Source organism: Danio aesculapii, chromosome 9, assembly GCF_903798145.1.
Source record: "Danio aesculapii chromosome 9, fDanAes4.1, whole genome shotgun sequence".
NCBI classification, from domain to species: Eukaryota; Metazoa; Chordata; class Actinopteri; order Cypriniformes; family Danionidae; genus Danio; species Danio aesculapii.
The window spans coordinates 39,719,900-39,745,515 of NC_079443.1; the positions used below are offsets into that span (position 1 = coordinate 39,719,900).

At 35.6% G+C, this 25,616-nt stretch overlaps 2 protein-coding genes across 5 annotated transcripts in view; both read left to right on the forward strand.

The window, feature by feature from the left end:
* Nucleotides 1-13,951, forward strand: part of znf148 (zinc finger protein 148) — a 16,228-nt gene extending 2,277 nt beyond the window's left edge. The window contains exons 2-7 of one of the 2 annotated variants that reach the window (XM_056465687.1): nt 3,587-4,047; nt 5,513-5,638; nt 5,947-6,070; nt 6,158-6,241; nt 6,398-6,516; nt 9,323-13,951. In XM_056465687.1, the coding sequence (XP_056321662.1) occupies nt 3,679-4,047; nt 5,513-5,638; nt 5,947-6,070; nt 6,158-6,241; nt 6,398-6,516; nt 9,323-10,936 (2,436 nt within the window). In that variant the 5' untranslated portion in view covers nt 3,587-3,678 and the 3' untranslated portion in view covers nt 10,937-13,951. The remainder of the gene's footprint in view (nt 1-3,586; nt 4,048-5,512; nt 5,639-5,946; nt 6,071-6,157; nt 6,242-6,397; nt 6,517-9,322) is intronic. The other variant, XM_056465689.1, reaches the window with a different exon arrangement.
* A 5,176-nt stretch (nt 13,952-19,127) lies between these two features.
* Nucleotides 19,128-25,616, forward strand: part of slc12a8 (solute carrier family 12 member 8) — a 39,971-nt gene continuing 33,482 nt past the window's right edge. The window contains exons 1-5 of one of the 3 annotated variants that reach the window (XM_056465882.1): nt 19,128-19,432; nt 20,541-20,615; nt 20,743-20,889; nt 23,060-23,251; nt 25,305-25,536. In XM_056465882.1, the coding sequence (XP_056321857.1) occupies nt 20,574-20,615; nt 20,743-20,889; nt 23,060-23,251; nt 25,305-25,536 (613 nt within the window). In that variant the 5' untranslated portion in view covers nt 19,128-19,432; nt 20,541-20,573. Of the gene's footprint in view, nt 19,433-20,540; nt 20,616-20,742; nt 20,890-21,706; nt 23,252-25,304; nt 25,537-25,616 lie in introns of those variants that run through there. The other 2 variants (XM_056465883.1, XM_056465884.1) reach the window with 2 other exon arrangements.

Consider the following 25,616-nt stretch of genomic DNA (forward strand, 5'->3'; position numbering starts at 1 on the left):
ATGTTATGAATAAACTGTCTGTGCATCATGTTAAATTTTTTTCTTTTAATTCACAGCCTCTGCAAATAATCCTGAACACATTCGTGAAATTTTTTGCATTTAAATAAATGTTTTTTTACCCTCAGTGATGGTAGCAATTAGGGCTGCGCAATATATCATTTTTGATTTTCTGTATTTCGATAATCGATATTGCAATATGATAATTGGCTGTAAACAAATTACGAATGTACACAATGTTGAGTCTTGATTATAATAATGGATACTATATATATATTTAAAAAAAAAAATAAAATAGATTATTATATATAATTGATATGAATATGTGTTTTTGAGGCCTGTGACTGTGTGAGGGTTTCAAAAGCATTCAGGCCTAAGAAACTGTACCGTTTGTACCCTTGACAAATTAACAATGATTAATTGTATTGAATTGATTATAAAAAGAAGACTATGCAGTATTATTTTACATTTGATTATTCATTTACTGTATACCTGAATCCAGTTAAACTCCATGGAAAACAAAAAAACGCTTTATTAAATAAATGCATCTAAAAATATCTATTTTAATTTGTATCTGTTTTTATTTATCTATACAGTAGCTGTAAATTGTTTATTATATTTTATGCAGTCCTATACAGAATCATCCTAATCAATCTAAAATTAGAATTTTTTTTCCAATAGCTATTCAACTTGTCTAAGTGAAATTGTGTTAATTTCGCAATGTATATCGCAGAATAAAAAAATATCGCAATGTTAGATTTTTCCAAAATCGTGCAGCCCTAGTAGCCAGTGACTTGCATTTTATGAATCACCAATGACCACAGTTTAAGATAAGTCATCAGGTTTTATAGAGAAAAAAGTCACCTACCGTACAACTTTAAATGTACTTTTCTGGGTGAACTATCCCTTCAAGTGTATGATGTTGCTTTTTGTTTGATGCGTGTTAAATTGATTTATATGTATCCATGTAACACTTTATACATCACATATTGTTTAACTTCTTAAGGCCCAAGGTGTTTTTTTATATGCATTTTTTATTTCTCTTTGCTATTCGGACTTATTGGAACCTAATTAGAATAAAAACTTAAGTATTATCTTTTGATACGATGTACTTTTAGAGAAAAATGATGTCCATATATGTGGACTCGTGGTCCGTATTTACATAAAACACTTTTTCCTGAATGTTTTTTAGTGCATATTTATTAGAATTTTTTTTTTTTAACTTGCTTTGACTATCAGAGTGTAAAAACATTTTTTTTTTTCTTTTCCCATTTTGGACAGTAGTGTTTGGGACATTTCATATGCTGCAAAACAGTTGCAGGATGACGCTGTCTGTAACAAAATATAAAACATTCAAAGTATTTTAAATAGCCACTTAAGAGCTAATATGTGCTGTCCATGTATGTGGACACTCAAACCCTAGGAGGATAAAAGCAGCTTCACAGTAATAAACGGGAAAATAACTGTCATTGATGCAAAGCTCATCAATTATGAAACAAGTGCAATTTCAGCTCTAAAGCAGCTCTAGGGAAGACAATAGTATCCTTGTTTAGCTTAATTCAATTCAGTGCGTCCTCATCCAGCAGTGTTAGATTGATAATATGTTCTAAATATTAATTGTCTTTTAAGCCCCATTTAGTCAGTTAGAAATTCTATATTACAAACCAATTTGTGTCAGCTCATTCAAAATGAAACTTAAAGGCACAAATCTGACATAAAACGGCAAGAACGCTTCTTTATTAAATTGCTTTATGCTCCAGTGGCAATTCTGACAATTCAAGACGTGTCAAGTCAGATTGGACTTGTTGTTTCTCCTCTGCCTGGCAGGTGCTGAGAATTATTATTTTTTGCTTTTTTTGTGCAAAAAGGCTAGCTAGACCAGTATAGAGTGGAGGAATTATGACCTTGTTGGCTAATCGGCTGCTAGCATAAAACTGGTTCCCTCGATAATATCCCCTTAGGATTTTCCCATAGACTTTTTTGAAAATTGCAAATAAAAAGCGTAACTGATGTGTTTTATGTTGTAAAATAAAACTTGAAAGTATATTGAGTGACCAATATACTATATTGGTAACAAAAAGCTTATTTTAGCAATTTAATCGAGATCCTATTCAAAAAAGCCATTGACTTTGGGACGAGGGAACCGGAACTGCTAAAATGCTAACTCGCTTTTTTTGACGGTTTGACGGATGACATTTGACAGTTGCCAAATTAGCAAAATAAATGACCAAACTACCAAATAATACCTGCCATGAGTATAACCGCATTCACCATCGGTAGGCGCTATTATCACTCTCATAGGAGAATTTTGCTTTCATAATTAAAAATAAAGTAATCCAACATCAGTGCCCAAAAGATCCGCCCCTTCATCAGTAGCTCCGCCCTTTCTCTATTTGAGCAAAGCAGCTCGTAAAGTGTTGAACATTCAACACTTATTTGTAATGGTACATCATCCGGGTATATAAGTTTTTGAGTTTTCAGTGTGAATGCACTACTTACACCATTTATACTACAAAATGGCATAGAATATTGCATAAGTATGCGATTTGGGACACACCTTATGTCTTGAAGGGGGCGGGACATGTCAGATATTACAGAGCTGAATATTTGATTGGTCAGATTTGATGAGAAACTGAAATGAGGTTACATTAAAAAAAAATATATTGATCCATTTAGGCAGATGTGACCAACTGCAAGCTTTCTATGTTTGTATCTTCTTAATGCGAATTTTGTGACAGTTTTGAAGCATAGTATCTTTTAGATATCCTTAAGACTAACATACTGATACTAACATCTAAAAAATGTTATTTTGAATTCACAATGACTTTAAGCAATTTTACTGCCTCCCGATGGTGAATTCGGTTGTACATATTATAGGTACTGCTTATTCATTTGGTTATTTATTTCAATAATTTGGCGACTGTTCAACATCAACTAGGAAATGGTTTTGATTTCTTGTTAGTAGAAAAACATTAGTGTTCTATTTGGGACACACTTCAGTGTATAAGGGCATAGTGTACAGTAGTCAACATTTGAAGTGGTTTAAAACCTTGCATCAGAGTTGTCCTAAAACTACCAAACAGCACTCAATCTTGTCTTGAGAACAATTTTGAAAAACATTTTTGATCCACTTCAAATCTTGACTACAGTATAATGTAATTTGGGACACATTGTATTTGGATTCTTTGAAGCACAAGAGGGCGACACAGTGGCGCAGTAGGAGTTTGCATGTTCTCCCTACGTTCGCGTGGGTGTCCTCCGGGTGCTCCGGTTTCCCCCACAGTCCAAAGACATGCGGTACAGGTGAATTGGGTAGGCTAAATTGTCCGTAGTGTATGAGTGTGTATGAATGTTTCCCAGATATGGGTTGCAGCTGGAAGGGCATCCGCTGCGTAAAACGTGCTGGATAAGTTGGCGGTTCATTCCACTGTGGTGACCCCGGATTAATAAAGGGACTAAGCCGAAAAGAAAATGAATGAATGAAAAAAAAAAGCACAAGTTGCTTTTTGAATCATTTTCAAATCATGCTGGAGGACATAAATCCATCAGGTTGTGTTTAATTTATACTCAAGTTTGTTGTTTCTCTCAGTCAGGTTGACGGAGGAAAGGTGCCGTGTTGACTGCTGATAGGAATCCCTATGTTGGTTCTGTAACTCCAGCACAACTGCTCAGCGTTCAGCGATGAACATTGATGACAAGCTGGAGGGCATGCTTTTCAAATGTAGCCCTGTGGGGCTTCACCATCCTTCCAGAGGTTTGGGACCCTCGAGGGTGGACGGAAGAGGAAGGAGAGGCAGTTTGGATATGACTCTTGGGGAGCGCAGCTTGGCGAATCATCCACTTTTGGCAGAGGATGATGATGACGATGATGATGATGATGATGATGAGGAGGATGATGATGACCTGTCGGGTGAAGGCCTGACCTCACATGACCTGATATCTCAGGATGACCTGATGGTGCATGAGGAAACAGTCAAAAATGAGGGACAGGATGAACCGGCTTTCTCACATCGAATCTCCAATAAATTACACTATACACTCAGTATGCCGGTAAGTGTACAGTTGATCAGTCACTTGTACTTGTGCAGCTTTGTCAGTCTACTTAAACTATTGTAAACAAATTTAATTTTAATGTTAAACATTACAAAATGTATTTTTAAGTTTTATCGTAGTATTTGTCGAGTTTTGGTAACACTCAGGGTTCAAGTTAGGGTTGGGTCGATATACGAAGCCATCGCCTATGGCCGATAGACATCATGATGCTGAGCTGGCATCGTGATCCTCTGCTCTGCCCCCATCGCAGCAACAACTCACTAGTAAAATAAATAAAACACACACTTAGGCCCCGTTTACACTAATACATCTTAGTTCTAAAATGGCAAACGATCCACGTCCACACTGGCGTTGCATCTAGCATTTCTGAAAAGCCCTCCTTCTACACTGAAAACGCACATCACGTGACCACACACACACACACACACACACACACACACACACTCTGTCACTCTGCAGTGTATGCGCACGTCTGAGCTCTAGCAGTCAGCGGGTGCTTTGAGAGAGCAGTGCACGTCAGACAGTTTATAAAGGATGTACCGCTGGATCACGTCTCCCTATAGTTGGTAAACGTGATATTTAATTAATCATGTCTCTATCTAACGACACTTCAGTCTTTTGAATCTATTAGGTAATGTGTCACAGCGTCAGTACACTGCTTCTATCTTTCGCTTTCACTCTTGTACTTAGTAATTTTAGCAAAAACCCCAGATACTGTTGGTTGGTTCCTGTTGGTTGTGCTCCTTTTTTACCAACCAAGTTTGTCTACGTCATTATAACGACACAGATCACTCTGCCTATTCATGCCAGAGTCCTGCGGAAAAAATAATTGACCAGTGAAAATTTGTGTATAATTTATCTTGATTTATTTCTGACTTGGTTATGGGTAAAACAAAGACCATGCGGGTGAGGTAGTTGAAATGATAGGCTACAAATGATTCGTTTGAATGAATAAATTATTCATAAATAATTAATTCACCACCGCCTACGATGACGATGCCATCCTCCATCGCGATGTTTCACATTAGACATCGTATGATGCCATATTGGTTTACATCGCCCAACCCTAGTTCAAGAACGAGTACACCCTGAGCCCAATGAATAAGACTGCATAAATAAAGTTAGGTGGCCATGTAAAATATTATATTGAGTTGATTTTTTTTTTTGCATCGCCTTATTTGAATTTAAATGTATAATGATGTTTTTTTTTTTAGAAATTGATTAAAATCTCATGTCATTTATGATATATGCAAAATCCTCAAACTTTTAGTTCATTATTTTGAATATTTATTTTTGTTGTTTCTCAGTACTGGGTTGCAGCTGGAAGGGCATCCTCTGTGTAAAATATATGCTGGATAAGTTGGCGGTTCATTCCGCTGTGGAGACCCCTGATGAATAAAGGGACTAAGCCGAAGGAAAATGAATGAATGATTTATGTTGTTGTTGTTTTTTTGTTTGTTAGGTAAATATAAAGCAGGAGATGAAAGTGCCAGACACATTGATTCTGAGTAAAAAGGAGAAGAAACCAGGGAGGGACCCATCTGACTGTCACAAAAAGAAGAAGAGAAAGCAGCGCTCTCCTGCAAAGGTTTAATATAATTCATCAGAGATTCCACTATAAATGACCTCTGTGCTCTAAACTAATAGTGAAAGATACTTTATAGTGCAAAACATTTGTGGAAAAGAAACTTAACAACTAGTAATGAGTTTGTCGAGTGGTCCTTTTGAGCTGATTGTGCGTAGACTTGAAGATAATCCTACAAACTGTAATGCAGTGTAAGATAAACTGACATTTATTATCAGTTATTTTATTGACCGCCCAGTATCATAAGACTTTAAAGGAGCACATACATAAAGATGTAGTTGTTTTAAACTTTATTTTCTCCATCTTGTTAGATTCTCACTATAAACGAAGACGGCTCACTTGGACACCAGAACCCAAAATCTCATATCTGTGAGCACTGCAATGCAGCTTTTCGGACAAACTACCATTTGCAAAGACATGTCTTCATTCACACAGGTAAGTGATGTAGTAATCTTAACATAAGTCCTGTGGGAGTAATTGGTATATAGAGAACAAAACTGAACAAAAATGTACTATTTGCAGGTGAAAAGCCTTTCCAGTGCAATCAATGTGACATGCGCTTTATTCAGAAGTACCTGCTTCAGAGACATGAGAAGATCCACACAGGTTAGCTGAAAATTTATATATACTTGTGTTCTCTTACCTACATTTATAAAAGCAGTCTATTGCAAGTCCCCATTTTATATCAACTTTCAGGCTTACTCAACTTGCCTAAATAGTTTGTTATATCATTCATAAAATCCTGTCATTTAACTTTTGTAGGAGAAAAACCCTTTCGCTGTGATGAGTGTGGAATGAAGTTTATACAGAAGTACCACATGGAGAGACATAAGAGGACACACAGTGGAGAGAAGCCTTATCAGTGTGACTATTGCCATCAGGTAATATTTTGGCATGCAGTATCATGAAAATGTATAGGGTTGGCTTTGTTTGTGATTTTGATGTGCTGCGTTCACACCATACGTGGCATGCGCAAACAAATCGCACTATTCGTGTGTAAATAGATGCGTGAACATTTTGAGTTTACTTGCATCATTATCGTTAAATTTGCTTAATTCATGTGTCAAATTCACTTCACAATAGATGCAGATTTGCGTCATGGACATCTGTCTGCCCAGTGACTGTAGCTTCGTTGCTAAATGGCTAACATGGATTTTATTGAGATAATGAAGAAGAGTGGAGGGCACTATGAATCTGCCATTATATGTCTTTGAAAATAGGTGATAGGTTAAGGCAAAGGGGTCATAAAAGAGCACGAGAGATGACTTGAGGATACAATGAGAACCATCTGTGTCAGAAAAGCATGAAATGTATACAACATATGTTGAAACTGTCATATATGTTTGAAAAGACACATATTGTATGGGAGAGAAGAGTCCAGTTTAGATGTTTATAACATAGATACTAGTCATGATTAACAAATGTAAACTGTATGTGGAAAAAGAGTGATGAATACATTAGATCTGTATATTATAAGGGCCTACAAGAAGATGGGGCTTTAAATAGGGGTGGTAAAGGAGTAGGAGCTGGGAGAGGCCTGTTGAACCAGTAAACAGCTGTGAAAGCATAAAGGTGGGAGGAAGCAAGGATAAAGGGTATTGCAAACTGGAGGGACATTAGATTGTCCTGGAGTGAGACTTGAGATGGGTCTGCTTCTGGACGTCTCTGCTTTTTTGGAAAATGTTCCAATAAAGTATATTATTCTGACATTCACAACCCCCAGACTGAGTTTGATTCATTAAGAGAAAAGCCCAAAACCATGACAATAGTAGCTGTGCTTTATACTTTACTTAGGCTGAAAACAGCATAGATTTGTTCACTGTCATGTCTGAGTCCACTAGATCCTTTCAGAAGTGCACCCAGCTCTGTGAGTTCATCAACTCCTCCAAAAACTGTACCTGGATAATGGACTAAACTGAGCCCAATTTGATGAATTGTTGTCCGGTGTCTGCAAGAGGATTTCCTCTCCGGACACCAACAACTGGCACTACATCAGTGTTTCCCCTACCATTATATAAGGGGGGCTCCCTGCCCGTTAAGTGTATTATCAATATAGTGCCAGATCACAACTTCTTTTAATAAACAAGCTAAACAGCCATGTGTAATATCTTATTTACACAACAGCATGTCATTTCTGTTCTGCGCTCGCGTCACAGCAGCTAAAATATATACAGATGCAGACATCCCAAGTCTCCCGTAAGTTCCGAAAATCTCCTGCAAATGCATAGAGACTCCCGGATGCCCGCAAACAAATGATAATCTCTCGGAAATCACGCATCTCCAACCCGGTCCTCAAATACCTCCCGCGTTCCTCCCCGCTGTGATGCGAGTGGAGCTATCTCCTAGTGTCTAGTTATGACCTCTCCGGAAAGCTCTGCGTGTTTTCCGCAAATTCATACCGGCTCCGTGATCCCCCAAAATTTATTAAAATAGCCAGAAATCATGGCGACGAGAGTGAAGGAGCAAGGGGAACAGATCGTAAGAGGCACAGTCATGGTCTAAGCATTACATTTGTTAGGTTAAATGAATAGAGCAGTAAGGATATCGCGAGTGCAAATCCCTCTATCTCTCTCATTGAGAGATCTGCTGTCAATAGTTGGAAACGAGCAAAATATTTGAATGGTCTTGCATGTATTTAGGCCTTTTTAAATATAACAACTGAAAATTCAGTGTTTTGACAATATTGCAAGTATACTAAAAGCTGGCTGGAATTATTAGATAACTTTTTCAACATGAATATTTAATAATATAACTTCTTGTAATACACTCATTGGTATAAAAAGTAGTTTATGAGCCTATTTCCTTTTAGTAAACAAGTATTAGATTTATAGATGTGCATTTTAACTAATTTTCATCTTTCATCATTTGCAATGTTTCCAAATTGCATTGTTTGTAATTTTTCTGTGGTGGTTCATTCTGCTTTGGTGACCCCTGATAAATAAGGCACTAAGCTGAAGTAAAATGAATGAAAGAATTATTTTCTTTCTGCTGTTTCTGGCCATGACATGTTCACATCTAAATTTTTATAAGAGACATGTTTAATAAATGTCTCAATAAATGGGCCAGACATTTCTGATTTTCCATATCAAGAGGCTCAGGAAATGTTCTTCCAGAAGCTCATAAAGATACAGTGCAATGACAAAAGCTGCACAGTTTGTGAATAAAAATGTTATATGTTAAAAATAATAAAAATATAAATGTTATTTCACAAACGGTTGTACAGTTCAAATAGTTGTTCAGTTATTTACTGCTGTCTTTAAAAGACCATGACTCCTTGTGTCAGTGAGTCTGAACAGCCACGTTGCGTCGTGCCACAGCCCCAATTCACGAGACGAAAAAAAAACTGTAAACCTAGGGGAAACACTCCATCATAATCATGCCCCTACAAGAGAAAGCTTCTGATTGGTTAACGTGGCACGAATGTCCGCTGAAGTTCAGGTTTTCCTTCTCGAGCGTCAAACGTGCAAAATGCTTAACTCACACCGCTTCATTCGTGCGAATTGCGTGATTTGCACCACAAGATGTCTATTGCATTGACGTACATGTAAATCATTCATGCTTCACGGTGTGAACGCAGCATTACAATACCTTTACCAACTCAGGCATTTAAGTGGCCCTGAGGTCTGTGTTTAGATGCAGATTATGGGTTTTGGTACACAACTGTAATCGTATTTTTTCCCCTCACAGTTCTTCTCCAGAACTGACAGAGTACTGAAGCACAGAAGAATGTGCCATGAGAATAAAGACAGGAAGGTGCAGAAAACAGCTGCCAAAGATGGTCCCCTTCGCACTCCAGAGAACTTGGGCTTCTCTTTTCCTGCCAAGGATTGCACCCTTCCGAAGAAGAAACGTCAGAAGACCTCTGATAAATGTCGGGCCTCAATCACAAGCCCCACTGTTGATAAAGTGGATGAAGCTGGTATGGATGAAAAGACAGAAGACCGACTTGCCAAAAGTGAGTGTCTTCCTCTTTATGCTGTAGCCACCAAGGTGAAGGATGAATATGTTGTGACAGATTATTCTGTGGAGCTCCCTGATTCCCCATCTGGCAGCAGGCATCTTGCAGGAGAGGAATCTAATGATGAAATTATCAGTCCTCCAAAACTAGTCTTAAAAAAAATCGCTTGCAGAAGAGGTTTGAAACAGCAGGCCCTAGAGCAGTCCCAGAGTCTCTCTCCATTGTCCTCATTCGAAGAGAGCAAAGTAACAAGATACACGTTTGAGATTGTGGATAACAAAAGTTTGTTGGATGTAGAGACCAATCCTGATATGGAGTCAGTTGAAGCCCTACAAGTAGGACAAGTGAAACCTACAGGGAGCAGCACAAACTATGACGATGCCATGCAGTTTGTCAAGAAAAGGCGTTATCTTCAGGCGGCTACTGCGAACACTAGTCGAGACTATGCGCTCAATGTAAGCAGCATCGTATCGCAGTCATCTGTCACTCAAGCATCTGTAGCGACTGTCATCGATGAGACAGTTCCTGCCACAATCCTCTCTGAGACTCAGACGCTAAACGTAGAAATAAAGTCCAGTAATGACAAGAACGTCCTTCCAGATGAAGTCTTGCAAACGCTTCTTGATCATTACTCCAACAAGGCCAATGGGCAGGCAGAGATTTCCTTTAGCGTGGCAGACACTGAGGTCACATCCAGCATCTCCATTAACTCTTCTGATGAGAGTAGCCCCGCGGAAGCTTTGGTAACCAGTTCACAAGCACCTCCGACTGAGAAGGCCAGCCTTTTGCAGGAGTACTCCAAGTTTCTTCAGCAGGCGCTGGAAAGGACCAGTCAGAACGACACCTACCTTAACAACCAGAGTCTTACTTTTGTAAATGACAGTGCCAGTCTTGCTGGCCAGCCTTTGTTCTCCACAGAGAAGCAGTTCACCTCCCCATCCCGGTTCAGACCGACCATGAACTCTCCATTAAGATCCACCTTGGAGAAACCTAACTTTAGCCTTTTAGTAGATACCCAACACTCCTTCTCCTTTTCAGGTGACGAGACAAACCCTTCCTCAGTTTCGCCAACCGAGGACTTCCTCGACCAAGTGAGCTCTCCCAAAAAGACTGACTCCCAAAGCATCAGCCAGACATTTCAGATCACTACTTTCGACCAGAACTTTCGATCTCAATTCCCAAGCTCTCGATCTGGAATATCCCCACAGTTTAGCATTGCCAGTGGACAAGTTACCCTGAAAGGTCATGGAGGGGCGGACTTCCCAGAGTTCTCTCTGGTTAATGAAACAAGAACTCAACTAACTTCATCACCAGATGCTACAAGCAGCCAAACTTTTGGCTGAACAAAAGCTTTTAACGATTTGAAGCATTTAAAAGGCACTTTATAGTTCTGTCAGTGAAGGCAATGTGATCTCTGTACAAATACTTATGATTTTCCAATATCCATCTCTAAACAATCACGCGTGTGTGAGAATCAAAGGAGCAGAGTCATGCACACATTAGGTTTCATTATTCTAATATAGAATATACTGTGTCATTGCATTATTTGTAGTGCTTGGACATGCTATGGCTCACCAAATTCATTAGTCTATGTGTTCCAGATATCAAGCATTCAATTTACTACTGCATGTAGTAGTGTGAATTTATTGGGTTAAAGTATCTTTCCCAAGAGAAAACTTTAAAGTCCAAGTTAATACAAAATTTACAATGTTTACTTTGCTATCTCACATTGTTGAGGTGAATACTTAATCTGTGCAGGTTAATCCACTGAATTTTTTTGTTTGTTTTGGTAATCTTCAATCAGAGTCTGACCATTTGCTTCTGCGTTTGTAGTGGCGATCCTTCTCTGTTGACGTCAACTTGTTGATCACACCCTCTTACTATTAGTTTGCTATGAGGGAATAATGTGCAAAAGAAAGCCCCACCCCCTACTCAATATTACGTTTCAATTGGAAGTACATCAACATTTCGGATTAAAAGTCTCGGCAACTTCTGGTTCACACGGCCTTTAAAAATCAGATTTGGCCACTTGTTAGTGTTCAGTTCTCAACTGAGTGATCTAATAGTATACAGTAGTTCTATAGAAACTACCCTAACCTAGCATTACAATCAATTTCCTTTTTTTTTGTTTTAAAATTCATTTCGTGGCATGTTGTCTAGAGAGTTACTGAAAGTACCTTACTTTGATGCCTTAGACTTGAGTAGGGCACTTACTAGGCTGTTCCTCTTTGTGATCCACCTTTAACTAGTGACATTTATCGCACCCTAGTTACTCTGTATATCTTTTGTGAATTTAATGACTTTCATTCGTGTTCTTGCATTCACTGCTCCCTAAAAGAATCTCACAAAGTCAGTTTTTTTAGAGCAAGTTTCAGCTATCATCACACTGAGTTTTGTATGGACCTAGCCCATCATTATTTGAGACTATAATCTTGAATTATTTTTGCACATTTTGTCTTAAGATTATTTGATCAAAAAGATGGTTCTAATCAGCAAACGCTACATCTGTCAGAATCAGTATGTTAGGGTTTGATTTCTTGTGTGCCACATTTTGAGGATGTCGTTTTAATTATTGTCCAAGGCAACAGCAACAACAGGTATGCACTTCATTGTTATCGTCATTATGCCTAACTTAGTTCAAGACAATTAGGGCATTTATTACTTTATTTTTTTTTTTGGTCAAGCCTGTATTCTTGAGTTTCCAGATGCACTCAAGATTTAATAAAACAAAAAATGACCCATTATATAGCACTTTGAGCTCATTAGCAGTTTTTGGTTTTGTTTTAAAGCACTTTTCAATTCCCTCCCTTGATCTGCATAATGCACATGTCCATAAGCAAAGTTTATTTATAAACTATTTTCGAGAGGATCCGGTTCTTATGATTGTCCACAGCTGGTCCCGCATTAAATAATGCAGGATAACCAGAGTTAATGGTTAAATTAGTTTCTTATCTTAATGAGTTTCTTATCTCCGTATCTCCATCTTGAAGAACCCACCTGTACTCCCCCTCCTTTCTAGATGGGTGACACGGTGGCCCAGTGGTTAGCACTGTTGCCTTACAGCAAGAATGTCTCTGGTTAAAGTCTCTATTAAACCAGTCAACCTTTCTGTGCGGAGTTAGCTCGTTTTCTCTGTGCTCACGTGGGTTTTTCCTGGGTTCTCCGGTTTCCTCCCACAGTCCAAAAACACGCAACCTAAGTAAATTGCACATACCAAATTGGCATTGTCGTCAAGCTCTTAGCAAGCCGTATATCTCACTTTAGCCATCCCTATATCTGTCATTAGCCAGAAATAAGTGAGGGGAGTTCATTGAGATCTAACTGAGCTCAAACTCCCCTCTTCCCTTGCTAACGGGAGGGAGCCCAGGGCTCGAGGATCTTATTAGTTCAGGGCTCTCTCCCAGGACAGCATGCCAAACAAGCTTATTACTAATCATCAGCTCAATGTGAACTCTTGAAATCTGATATAATCAGTGTAGAGCGAAATCAGCAAAGGTGATTTAAGAATGTATGGTTTGAGATTATATTCTTATGCTATTTTCTTCGTTTCAAAACACCCCATTCATTAGCAAATGCTTTTAAAAATCAGATTGCTTATTGAATTATTGAACAAAAAAATAGTGTAATGTTTGCTAAAATTGTACTAATATCTATATGTAAGCATAACATGTTTGTTGCACATCTTTCTATGTTAGCTTTTAAACTGATCATGTATATTAAACTTTTTTTTTCAGATAATGGAAATTTACCTGCTTGCCTTTTAAGTGTAACTTGATTATTCTTAGTTTCAGGATTTATAATCATAGTATTATGCCAACCTGTACTCATTAAATTTCTTTAAAGCATTCTTATGTAAATTGTTGATGGTTTAGTACACAGCAGCAAATTCCTCTGAGTAAAATTGACTCAGTTTAGATCAGGGGTGTACAAACTCTGTCCTGGAGGGCCGGTGTCCTGGAGAGTTTATCTCCAACTCGCTTCAACACACCTGCAAGGAAGCTTCTAGTATATCTAATAAGAGCTTGATTAGCTGGTTCAGGTGTGTTTGATTAGGGTTTGAGCTAAACTCTCCAGGACACTGGCCCTCCAGTGGTCCGTTCTTCGTATGTGGATTGCTCAATTAGTTGGATTTGGTTATTGACGATTTGACACCATCCAGGATCGTTTCGTTCTTCAAAACAGATCCGAGAGTTGTTGTCATGGCAACAGTTCTGGTAGCTCAAACCTGCTCAGGAGCAGGTTTATTTCATATAAACAGGATTAGATCAGGTCATTTCAAGCAAAGGTAATACTGAAAGCATGTACCAAATGCTGATATTTTCTTACAGTAGTAACCTATACATTATATACACTTGTTAAAGTAGTAAAATAGTAAAAAAGTGTATGTATATATATATATATGTATATATATATATATGTATATATATATATATATATATATATATATATATATATATATATATATATATATATATATATATATATATATTATATATACATATATATATATATATATATATATATATATACATATACATATACATATACATATATATATACATATACATATACATATATATATACATATACATATATATACATATATATATATATACACATATATATATATTTATATACATATATATATATATATATACATATACATATATATACATATACATATATATACATATACATATATATATATATACATATACATATATATATATATATACATATATATATATATATACATATATATATATATATACATATATATATATATATATACATATATATATATATATATATATATATATATATATATATATATATATATATATATATATATACATATATATATATATATATATATATATATACATATATATATATATACATATATATATACATATATATATATATACATATATATATATATATATATATATACATATATATATATATATATATATATATATATATATATATATATATATATATATATATATATATACATATATATACATACACACACACACACACACACACACACATTTATCATTTATAATAATTAATATTATTTAATTTTAAATAATCAATAATATTTATGTTTATAAACATATACGTTTAAAAATATATATACATAAAACTTAGGCAATCTGCACTCCAAAATAAAAGTACAAAAACGGGGTGGTTCTTCCCAAGGGGTTCAAAGAGAACATTTATTAATATGGATTTTTTTTAGATACAAACATGTACTATTTCAAGGTACCAGCTTTAGTACAGTTTCTGTATGACAATAGACAACATGCACGATATTCAACTGTTTTTTTGTTTGTTTGTATTTTATAAAGGATTAATCATTTATGCAGTCATGTTTTGACAGCTAATATGGCGATAATTTGATGCTTTGCAAAAGTTGCAAACACTTTTAAAAATATCAAAATGATGCAAATTAATTTCAATTCCTTAAGCCGATTAAGAAATTAAAAAAAGGCCTAGGCTACTATAGTAAAGAAAATCCGATATAAAATGAATAACTAAATAAATTGCTAAATACTCTTGACACATGAAAGTGTAAAGCATGCAATCAACAGCAAATGTGTAAAGTTATTGCGTATCATATTTAGCAAACCGTTTACTACGAATTTTCTGTAATTTTGCTCACATGTATAATTGAATATTAATCAGATGATGTCATTACGCTGCTGTCCCGTCAGCCAATCATTGCATTGCTGATCATGATTTCGAGGCTTGATAGACCTGTCCTTCACAACACACGCAGCGATCTCAGATCAGTTCATCTAGACATTTTAATCTGATTCACAAACTTGTTTGAAGAACCAAATTAGCCAGAGATCAGTTATCAAGATTAAAATATCCAGGATCTGCTAAATCATCTTAGATCATTTAAGTGAGGTATGAAGAACGGACCCCAGGACCGAGTTTGGACAACCCTGGTTTAGATAGTATTTGGTCCTTATTTAAAGAGGGAACAATACTCTTTGATCCTAGTATAGCTACGGTCACACTGGGCTTTGTGTGTGCGAAATTCTGTCGTGTGGCGCTGCAAAAAGGGGCGGGATTAAACAAGATGATTAGACATTTAAAAAAGCAAACGATTGCTCCATGTTTTAAATTTCTGTCCAGGGAGGTCCTGTTTTGATCCTCGATTGGTCTCACGCAGTCAAGTGATGCGATTTCGCAGGTCAGATTTCACCAAGCTTGAACTTTGCACCGCAGCAACATGCGAAACTTGACGCATGACCCCACGTTTCCGGTCTGACGCATTCGCGTGCGTATGAATGGAAGTCTATGGGAAGAAAAGTCAAGTGTGACCGCAGCTTAAATTTTGCTCAGAGGATTTTGCTGTGTTAACAATTCACACACATTCACTCTGCTTATGTTTCGTGAGTCCATTAAGAGCAGTCCAGTGCATACAGTATGTCTTCTTTTTTGTTCATGATCTGCATGATCTGGCTGTCAAAGACATTTATCGCGTTTTTAATACAGTTTATTTTTCTGTGTGCCTAAACATTCCTTTGTTCCTTTTAATTATTTACATGCTGTAAATAGGTTGTGTATTTTAAGTTGTGCACTTTTCTTGAGATGTAGTATTTAGAGAGAGTGCAACTTGATTCGAGAATATTTGCTGCCATTTCGATTTACTCATTCCTACAATCCCTGATGACTCTCAGCACAACAGTTGTGACAAAGTCATGTTTGTGTTGTTGTTGTTTGTAAAATGACAAATGTGCTGTCCTCTCTATGAATTGCCTCTGAATGCGGTTTTAATTGGATAAAAAAAGACATTGTAAGGAGTTATTTATCATTTCAATATCACGTGATTCCTGCATTATATATATTTAATCAATAGTTACTACTACAGATGCTACTGAAATTTATGAAAGTGAATAGGTGATTTGAGGGAAGAGCTTAATGCCTTGTTTTTGCTTTATTTTCTTGTAGTAAGTTATGATTTTTTTTTTTCTTTTTAAATGTTTTGAGTAATCATAAATTGGTGTTGGTCATATCTGTTATTGAATGCATTATGGTTGTCCTAACTTGAGGATAACTGAATGGTTTTATCTAGTAAGCGAGCTCTTCTAAATAGTTTTTAGACATTTCATTTTATTGGGGAGTGCATGTCCTCTGACTGTCTTTGTACACTGGTTATATTTTTATATGTATCCATTTTATTTTAGCCGAATTATTTCCATAGAATATACTTTAATGCAATACTTTGCCTAAGACATGGGGGAAAGTTATGCTTGGATGTTTTTGATTGCGTGCCTCTTGTTGTGTAAAATTAAATTTCCAAAACATCAAGTTGTTGAGTGCTGTTTTCTGATCTACATCACTCGCCACAGAAATGGGTGGCTCTCAGTATGAGGACTACTGTGTGAATCTCATGAAACCAGTAAAAAAAATTACATACAATATTTCATGGCAGATTCAAGAAATAGATTTTGCCTATAGTGTGTTTTGTTTTTTGTTGACATCTTTCAGGCAAGCAAACCTTCATATAATGACATCAAATCTCAGCAATGTCCAAAAATAATTGAAATTTACAAATAATAAAACTTTACTAAAACTTTGAAAGATAATTATTTGACCTCAAACCACAAAAACAGTCATGTAAGTGTCTTTTTTTAAAACTTAGATTTATACAACATCTGAATACTGAATAAATATTATTTGCTTTGATGGTTTGTTAATGCAATATTTGATTAAGATGAAACTATCAGAATATCTGTAATCCGAGGATTGAAAAAACAAGAATCAATCAAAATACTGAGAAAATGGCCATTAATGTTGCCCAAATTAAGTTATTAGCAATGCATACATCTGATAAAAAAAAGGTTTTGATACATTATGTTGGAAAATTACAAAGTATCTTCATAAAAACATAAAGGTGATATCCTTATCATTTTTGGCATCAGAGAAAAAATTATAATTTTACATAAAATTTAGTTTTGGCCAAAAATATACCCATGCAACATAAGGGTCACCAATATTATGTTTATGAATAATTATTTCTTTCATTTTTTTTTGTTGATAACTATGACCTGAAGAATTTTTAAAAGAAAATTATTATAACTGACAAGCATACAGGGTCATACAATGTGATACAAAACTTAGCCAGTGATTCATATATACATACTTGAAAACCCAACAGTCATCTTTATCAAATGAAATGTAATGAAAGTTAATTCTACTCATTTGAAAAGTGTTTTGAACTCAGTGTTAAAGGTTATGAGTTAAATAAATACCTCATTACTCAACTTAATTGGAGTAAGTTCACAGTACTCGTATAGATTAGTTTGACTCAAATGGTTTGTAGCAAACGGTTTGAGTTGCCTTAACTTATTGGGTTTTACTGTACTCCGTTGGTTTGAGTTCTCTTTATTTATTGGGTTTTACTGTGCTCAAATTGCTTTGTTTACTCAAATGGATTTGGATATGGATATGTGTGTGTGTATATATATATATATATATACCGGGATTCATCATATTGTTAGATTATATTTTCATTATTAGAAATGCTTTTATAACATTGTTTCTTGTAATTGAGGTCAAAGTATTATAAAATATTTAAAAATCTTGACAGAAAAAAGGGAGGGAGTAATAGACCTAACTTTTGCCCTGTGTTTTGCTTTCAAAGCCTTATCGAGTGTATCATAGCCAGTTATACAATTAAAACAAGAATCATGCATTCATTGAAATTAATTATTTTGTAAAATGAATCAAAAATCAACCCTGAAACCTGTTTCCAAATATCATTAAAAAAATTACAAGTAGAAAATAGATGTTGACTTTCAGGCTCAGTGTTATAGGAACATTGTGGTGAAATGTATTTTTTAAATTTATTGATAAACATATTGCAGGTATAGTAGGCGACCTGTGTAATATTTTGAAATTAATTTCTTTTACCTTAATTGGGAATAAAAACATAATTGTTTACCAAATATCATCTATAAAAGGTAAAGAAAAATAGTTTCAATTTCAAAATTGCTTTCCCAAAACAACTTCTATTTTGAATTAAACATTTTCTAATATAGAAGTTATTACACTTTTTTTTATCTAAGATACTGAAACCACCAAGTAGTTTTTGGAATTTGCTTTAAGACTGAGTTATAAGTAAGATGGATTTTCATTAAGTAAAGCAGTTTATTAGAGATGCTTTTCACAATCAAATTATAATCATGCAGAAAAAAAACAGTCCCTGAAGGAGAAAGAATTTCCGACCTGAGATTTACACACAAAAACCTGAGCTTGGATGAAATGCTATTTCAAATTATGTAAGTACGGTTGACACCTGACCAAATATTTGCATCACATAATTTCTAGGCTATTTAATCATTTGAATTCATGTGAAAAAAAATCTCTACTATGATAGCATCTGCAGAACAGTGAAAATCCAAAAACAAACAGGGGAGCTACACTGACAGCACACACCTGAGGTGGCGCTGACAGAACAGATATTTGTTTAATGACGTTATTTGAACACGTTGCGTTTCCATTAATAACAGCAGTACAAAGACAGCTGGCGAGGCAGCTCAAATATGAAACTGAATACACGGAGGTAAACTAATAAACAGCGTTGAATGACGGGATAGTTTATTAAGTTACTTCAGCAGCAAAGTTTTACAACTTTTATTGGTATTAGAAGAACGTATCGGAGTATTGTTTACGAAAGATTAGGTAAAAGAATAGACGAACTGTTCAAAAGAACCGATTCGCTGAAATGATTCGGACCACGCGATTCCTCAGGTGTGCTGCTCGCGTCTCTCCCACATTGTCCACCTGCTTCTGCATCCGGGAGCACAGCGCAGGTATGTGTGCGTTTGTCTTTATGATTGCGCAATGATTTTACCGTTTATATCACAAAACTGAACTTTACACGTTTATGTAGTCTCGATGGTCGCTGTCATTTCTTGTAGACTTGAAAACGAGCTTTTTGTACTACTCACGTGAACTTCAGTGGGCTAAGTTTGTTTGCCTTTCATCTTGAAGTAGTTTAATGTGGTTCACATGCGGAATATCAATTGTCTGTTGATTATTAATAGTTCCCAAAGTGTAATTTAGTAACATATTTTGTTGACCATGTATCCAAGCTGTGTCCCAGCGGGCACCTTGATGTAAAAACGACATAAAAATAAAAACAAACACGTCAACAATGCAAATCAATTTGATGTCAGTTGACTACCTTGACATCAACTGACATCTAAAATTGGTGTCAAAAATGATGACTATTGAAGTTTTTTCTGATGTCGTTTTTACACCAAATGCAGTTTACAAACATCGTGGGGATACAAAATAGTGTAAATTTCCAGTTGAAGCTTTCAGATTAATACAAACTATTCGCGTCGTTATTTTGGTGGTAAAATGCATCATTGTGTGGATGTCAAACATACCTCAAGGTTTTCACATCAAATCGATTTGCATTTTTGACGTGCTTTTGACGTCATATTTGATGTCGTTTTGACATCGAAAATTAGCATTAAAAATTTTTATTACAGGGCAGTCATGTAACCTGTTTTTGGTGTGTTTTCAACACCAATATTAGATGTCAATTTGATGCCGTTTTAACATGAAGGCAGTTCACAAACATTGTAGGGATACAAAATCTTGTGTAAAATTACAATTGAATATTTCAGATTAATACAAATTTCAAATTGAAGCCTTCAGATCAATAAAAAACTTATATTTGTGCTTTTTGTGTCGTTATTTTGGTGGTCAAAATGCGTCATTGTGTGCATGTGAAATATACAATAAGTTTTTGACAACAAATCGATTTGGCTTTTTGACGTGTTTTTGACATCATATTTGATGTCGTTTTGACCCGCAGGGGTGGACATTGCCAGCTTGTCAAATTTGATTAAAACTCAGTCTCTTTTAGAGCCTTTTATATGCTTGACAGAAAGTGTTTTCCTTCATCAGATCCAGCTACTGTAATCTTACCCTGGACAGAGAATGAGTCCTCAAGTGCAAGAATTATTTCATGAAGACGCACAGGTAATGTTCAATCTGTAAGTTTTGCCATGCAAATAAAATGAAAATGGTCAGGTACTATTGCAGATTGGGTGGCGGAACAGGCATTAATAGGGATTTATTTAGATTTGAGTGACACTGGTTTGTGTAGGGTTCCCAGATTAATGCTCAACCTTGGTGGAAGGTGCAGCTATTCGTCTGGGAACCTGTGCTTTTCGGCACTTGGGATGGAGTCTTCACAACCTGCATGATCAACATCTTTGGAGTGGTGCTCTTCTTACGGACTGGCTGGCTTGTGGTAAGTTGTTTTATTACAGATTTCAGGATGATTGAGATTAGGGCTGAACAATATATTTGAGCATTGATATCAATATGTGTGTACAGTATCTGCAATATTAAAAAATAAATATATTATTAAATAAAGTTTTTATATAATTGTATAATATTATTTTAATAATTTTAAACTATGTTATTTTACGTTTATTTGTTCAATTTATATATTCAAATATTGTCCTAATCCCAAAAAACCATAAAGCACTGTTTATTTAACCTTTACTTTTGCTCCATCGTATTTATATATGCTGGTAATTTATATTTTATGCAGATATCGCTGCGTTGAAAAAAGAGTTGAGTCTCTTCTGTTTTCCAAGGCTGGATTGATCTGAAATCTTGTTTTAAAATATTGTTGTTAAATACTATTTCTATTTAAATTCAATGGGTTAAAATGTTTTAAATTGTCATATACAACTGTTGTTGTTATTTTTAAGCCAAATTGTAAGAATAATAATTAGTTCAGTCTTCAGTGTCACATGATTTGTGATTGTATTTTATTTGTATCAGAGCTCAATCATTAAAATGATTATTATTATTATTATTATTATTAAGTCTTGAAAATATTTTTTTCTGCTTGATATTGTTTTTAAAACTGAGATGCATTCTACATTTCGAGAGTTTTTGATAAAGGGAAAGTTTTTTTAAACATTGTAAATGTTTCATTATCACTGTAATCAATTTTAAGAATGAACAGTGTCTGTTGATTTACTTTATTTAATAGGTTTAAGTAAAATAGACATTTTATTTGGTAGTTGTATTCTATAAATGTTTGATAATATTTCTTCCATTTCATATTTTTCAAATGTAGTAATTTAGAACATTTCTATCTTCCAGAAAATAACAGTTGGTGAGAATCTTATCTTATCTTATCTTATCTTATCTTATCTTATCTTATCTTATCTTATCTTATCTTATCTTATCTTATCTTAATTGCCAACTTATCCAGCATATGTTTTATGCAGCGGATGCCCTTCCAGCTGCAACCCAACACTGGAAAACACCCACACACACTCATACACACACATACACTACGGACAATTTAGCTTACCCAATTCACCTATATCGCATGTCTTTGTACTTGTGGGGGAAACCGGAGCACCCGGAGGAAATCCAGGTGAACACGGGGAGAACATGCAGACTCCACACAGAAATGCCAACAGACCCAGCTGAGGCTCGAACCAGCGACCTTCTTGCTGTGAGGTGATCGTGCTACCCACTGTGCCACTGTGACGCCCCATAAGCACAAACTTAATGATTCAAAAACATTTTAAGAAAAATCATTTGACCAGTAGTCGTGTGCTTTTTTTGTGCTATTAAAGGGATAGTTCAACCAAAAGTGAAAATATACTTACTATTTACTCACCATCAAGTGTTTTCAAACATACAGCAGAATTATCAGCCCCTCGTTTATTTTTTTCCCCAATGTCTGTTTAACGGAGAGATTTTTTTCAACACATTTCTTAACACAATAGTTTTAATAACTCATTTCTAATAACTGATCTCTTTTATCTTTGTCATGATGACAGTACATAATATTTTACTAGATATTTTTCAGGACACTTCTATACAGCTTAAAGTGACATTTAAAGGCTTAACTAGGTTAATTAGGTTAACTAGGCAGGTTAGGGTAATTAGGCAAGTTATTGTATAATGATGGTTTTTTCTGTAGACTATCGAAAAAAATATGGCTTAAAGGGGCTAATAATTTTGTCCTTAAAATGGTTTTTAAAAAATTAAAAACTGCTTTTATTCTAGCCAAAATAAAACAAATATTATCTGACATACTGTGAAAATGTCCTGCTCTGTTAAACATCATTTGGGAAATATTTAAAAAAGAAAAAAAAAAATTAAAGGGGGCTAATATTTCTGACTTCAACTGCATATGAGTTTTTTATTCTTCTAAACACAAAAGAAGATATTTTGAAGAATGCTGAAACTCGGTAACCATTGACGTCTATAGTAGGAAAACAAATACTATGGAAGTTAATGGTTTGAAAGAAAGAAGAAAGAAGCTTAAACAGGTTTGGAACAAGTAAAGTTGATTACATTCTGACAGTATTTCCAGTTTTGGGAGATCTCTTTAAATGAACATCTAATTAACTGTTATTTTCTTTTTTCCATACAATCATCTTCAGGGTAACACTGGTGTGTTGCTGGGCATGCTGCTGGTTTCATTGGTGGTGCTGGTGGCCTTGGTTACAGTGATGTCTGGTGTTGGCGTGAGTGAATGTTGTAGTGTGGGAAACGGCGGGGTTTACTCCATGATCTCCACTGTGCTAGGAGGCAGGATTGGAGGAACTGTGGGACTCCTGTATGTTTTCGGACAGGTAAGCAGCTCATGGTCTACGTTATATTGCATGCTCACTGCATGTTCTGCTCAGGTTTGCTCTGATACCGATACTAGTATTGAAAATTCTCGCCAATCCTGCAAAAATTCTGGCTTTGGTATTGGTGAGAATTTGAAACCATAATTCCAATACCATCTTTTGAGGTGAGACATATGTCCACTAGGTTTGCTTAACACTGCAAACCCAAAGTCAGTTCTTCTGCACTGCTCAGAATGCAAACAGATGAAGTTTTGCTTTGTTAGAGCAGCCAAGAAGAAGAGAGTAATGCGCTTTTTATATATTTTATATATAAAAATAAATGTTTTTGAATTTTAAGTTAAAGAGGTTATCTTTCTATATTATTTATATATATTTTTTTTCTATTTCTTAATTTTTTTGCACTGATTTTTATAACTTGAATTTAACTTTAATAGAATTTTTTTTCAGTTTGTGGTGTTTGATTTGTGGCTGAAATTGTTTCAGTAAAGTACAGTAAATAATATTACTCTTAAATGTCTGATAATAGAAATGTCAGATAATAAAAATACTCTAGAACATTGTATGCATTTGTTCATATTTTATTAATAGATAAGTCTGAAGCACACCGTAATTTAAAAGGTTTAAATCTAAAAGTGCACCCTGTTCAAAACTATTAATTCTTTAGGGAAATAGTTGACTAAGAGTCGAATAAACGAATCAAGTTGAGTTCGGATTTTTTGTTTGATCGACGTCGATACAGTACATCACCAAATATGTAGTTCCAGTTCTGGTAAAAAGTGAACGTGCTTTCCCTCCACACACTAGCGGAGGCGCGGGGGATCATGGGACTGATCATTACGCAAAGATGATGATGATTGACAGACAGGAAAATCGGCTGTGGGGAATAAAGCGTTAAAGTTCATTTTTTACAACAACACCACAGTATAGCCAACCGTGTGCTGTGTTTGTACCTGTCATTTTTCTAATGATTGATACAATAACCTACACTGCAACGTGGGATTCGCCGGCCGTTTGCTATTGAAGGAACAGCAGAGACTATTATGTATGGGACTTTGTCAGACTTTGACAGGGACTTTGTCAGTAACTCTTACAGTTCATATAGACCAGTTACTTTTTCCTCCAGATCATATGTAAGTGTGGTTAAAATTGTTCCCTCGTTTTGTGTAGTTTGCAATATATGTGTTTAATTGTGTGTTATAAGTTGTAATCACTTATCGATTATAGATCAGTGCTTGTACTGTATCTCTCAGGTTAAATCTTTATAGGGCTGTTCATTAAAACTACGTTAAAAACGTGACACGTGCTTCTTCCTTTATCGCGTTTCTGAACTCGTGATCCTCTGCTGTTTGCCTTTGCTATGGCCACCATCAGCTGTTCCTCAGACACACGCCGCAGTCAATTTTCAAAATAGTTCAACTTTTGCCACTGTGTGGATTAATACTGTATGTGTGTCGTTGTTATTACTTGGGGTTAGGGTTAAGAGTAGAGCAAAATGCTGGTCTTTAGCTGCATCAATTTATTGCATTTCTGCATTGGGCTCTCACATACTCTCTGGCTGCTATTTCATAGCCGTGGTGGGCATTTCTCTCTGTCTCATCCTGAACGCAGTCAACCAACTGCAACAGACTGGGTCATCGGACCAATCACCGCAGATTAGCTTCGCGCTAAGGAGGGGTTTGGGAACAAATGAATCGCTGAACAATTCATATGGGAGTCGCTGGGGTAATTATGTAAAAATAAATGTATATTATAAGACAATGAAAGTGTTTTGACCTTGCACGCATATCAGCATGTTGTTGGAGACCCCTAAAACCAAAATATGACCTTTTTAAGGCAAAATAGGGGCTCTTTAATTCTGTCAATTTTTTAAACGGTGCTAGTAGTTTACACTACTGTTTCTACATATACACACTCGGGTATCGGTTCAGTACTTTGTATCGGCCGATACCCTTAGCTCAGAAATTGGAATTAGTATTGGGAAAGGAAAAAGGTTATCAGAACATCCCTAATACAGAGTTTGGTGACAATTATGTGTCTCTCTCTCTCTTTGCAGTGTGTGGCTGGAGCGATGTACATTACGGGTTTTGCTGAGTCCATTGCGCAGGTGTTAAGTTTGCAGAGCACATGGGTGGTGCGGGGCATCTCTGTGGCCGTTCTGCTCGGTCTGCTTGGGATTAATCTGGCCGGGGTCAAATGGATTGTACGCCTTCAATTGGTTCTGCTTGGGATTTTAGCAATGTCAACTTTGGATTTCGTCATCGGGACTTTTAGTCATCTTGATCCAGGTAAGATCTCTTCAAGGTTGTTGTTTTTAAATGATCTGCACTAGTATAAGGGTTCTAGTAAGTTTAACACTTGCTTTACA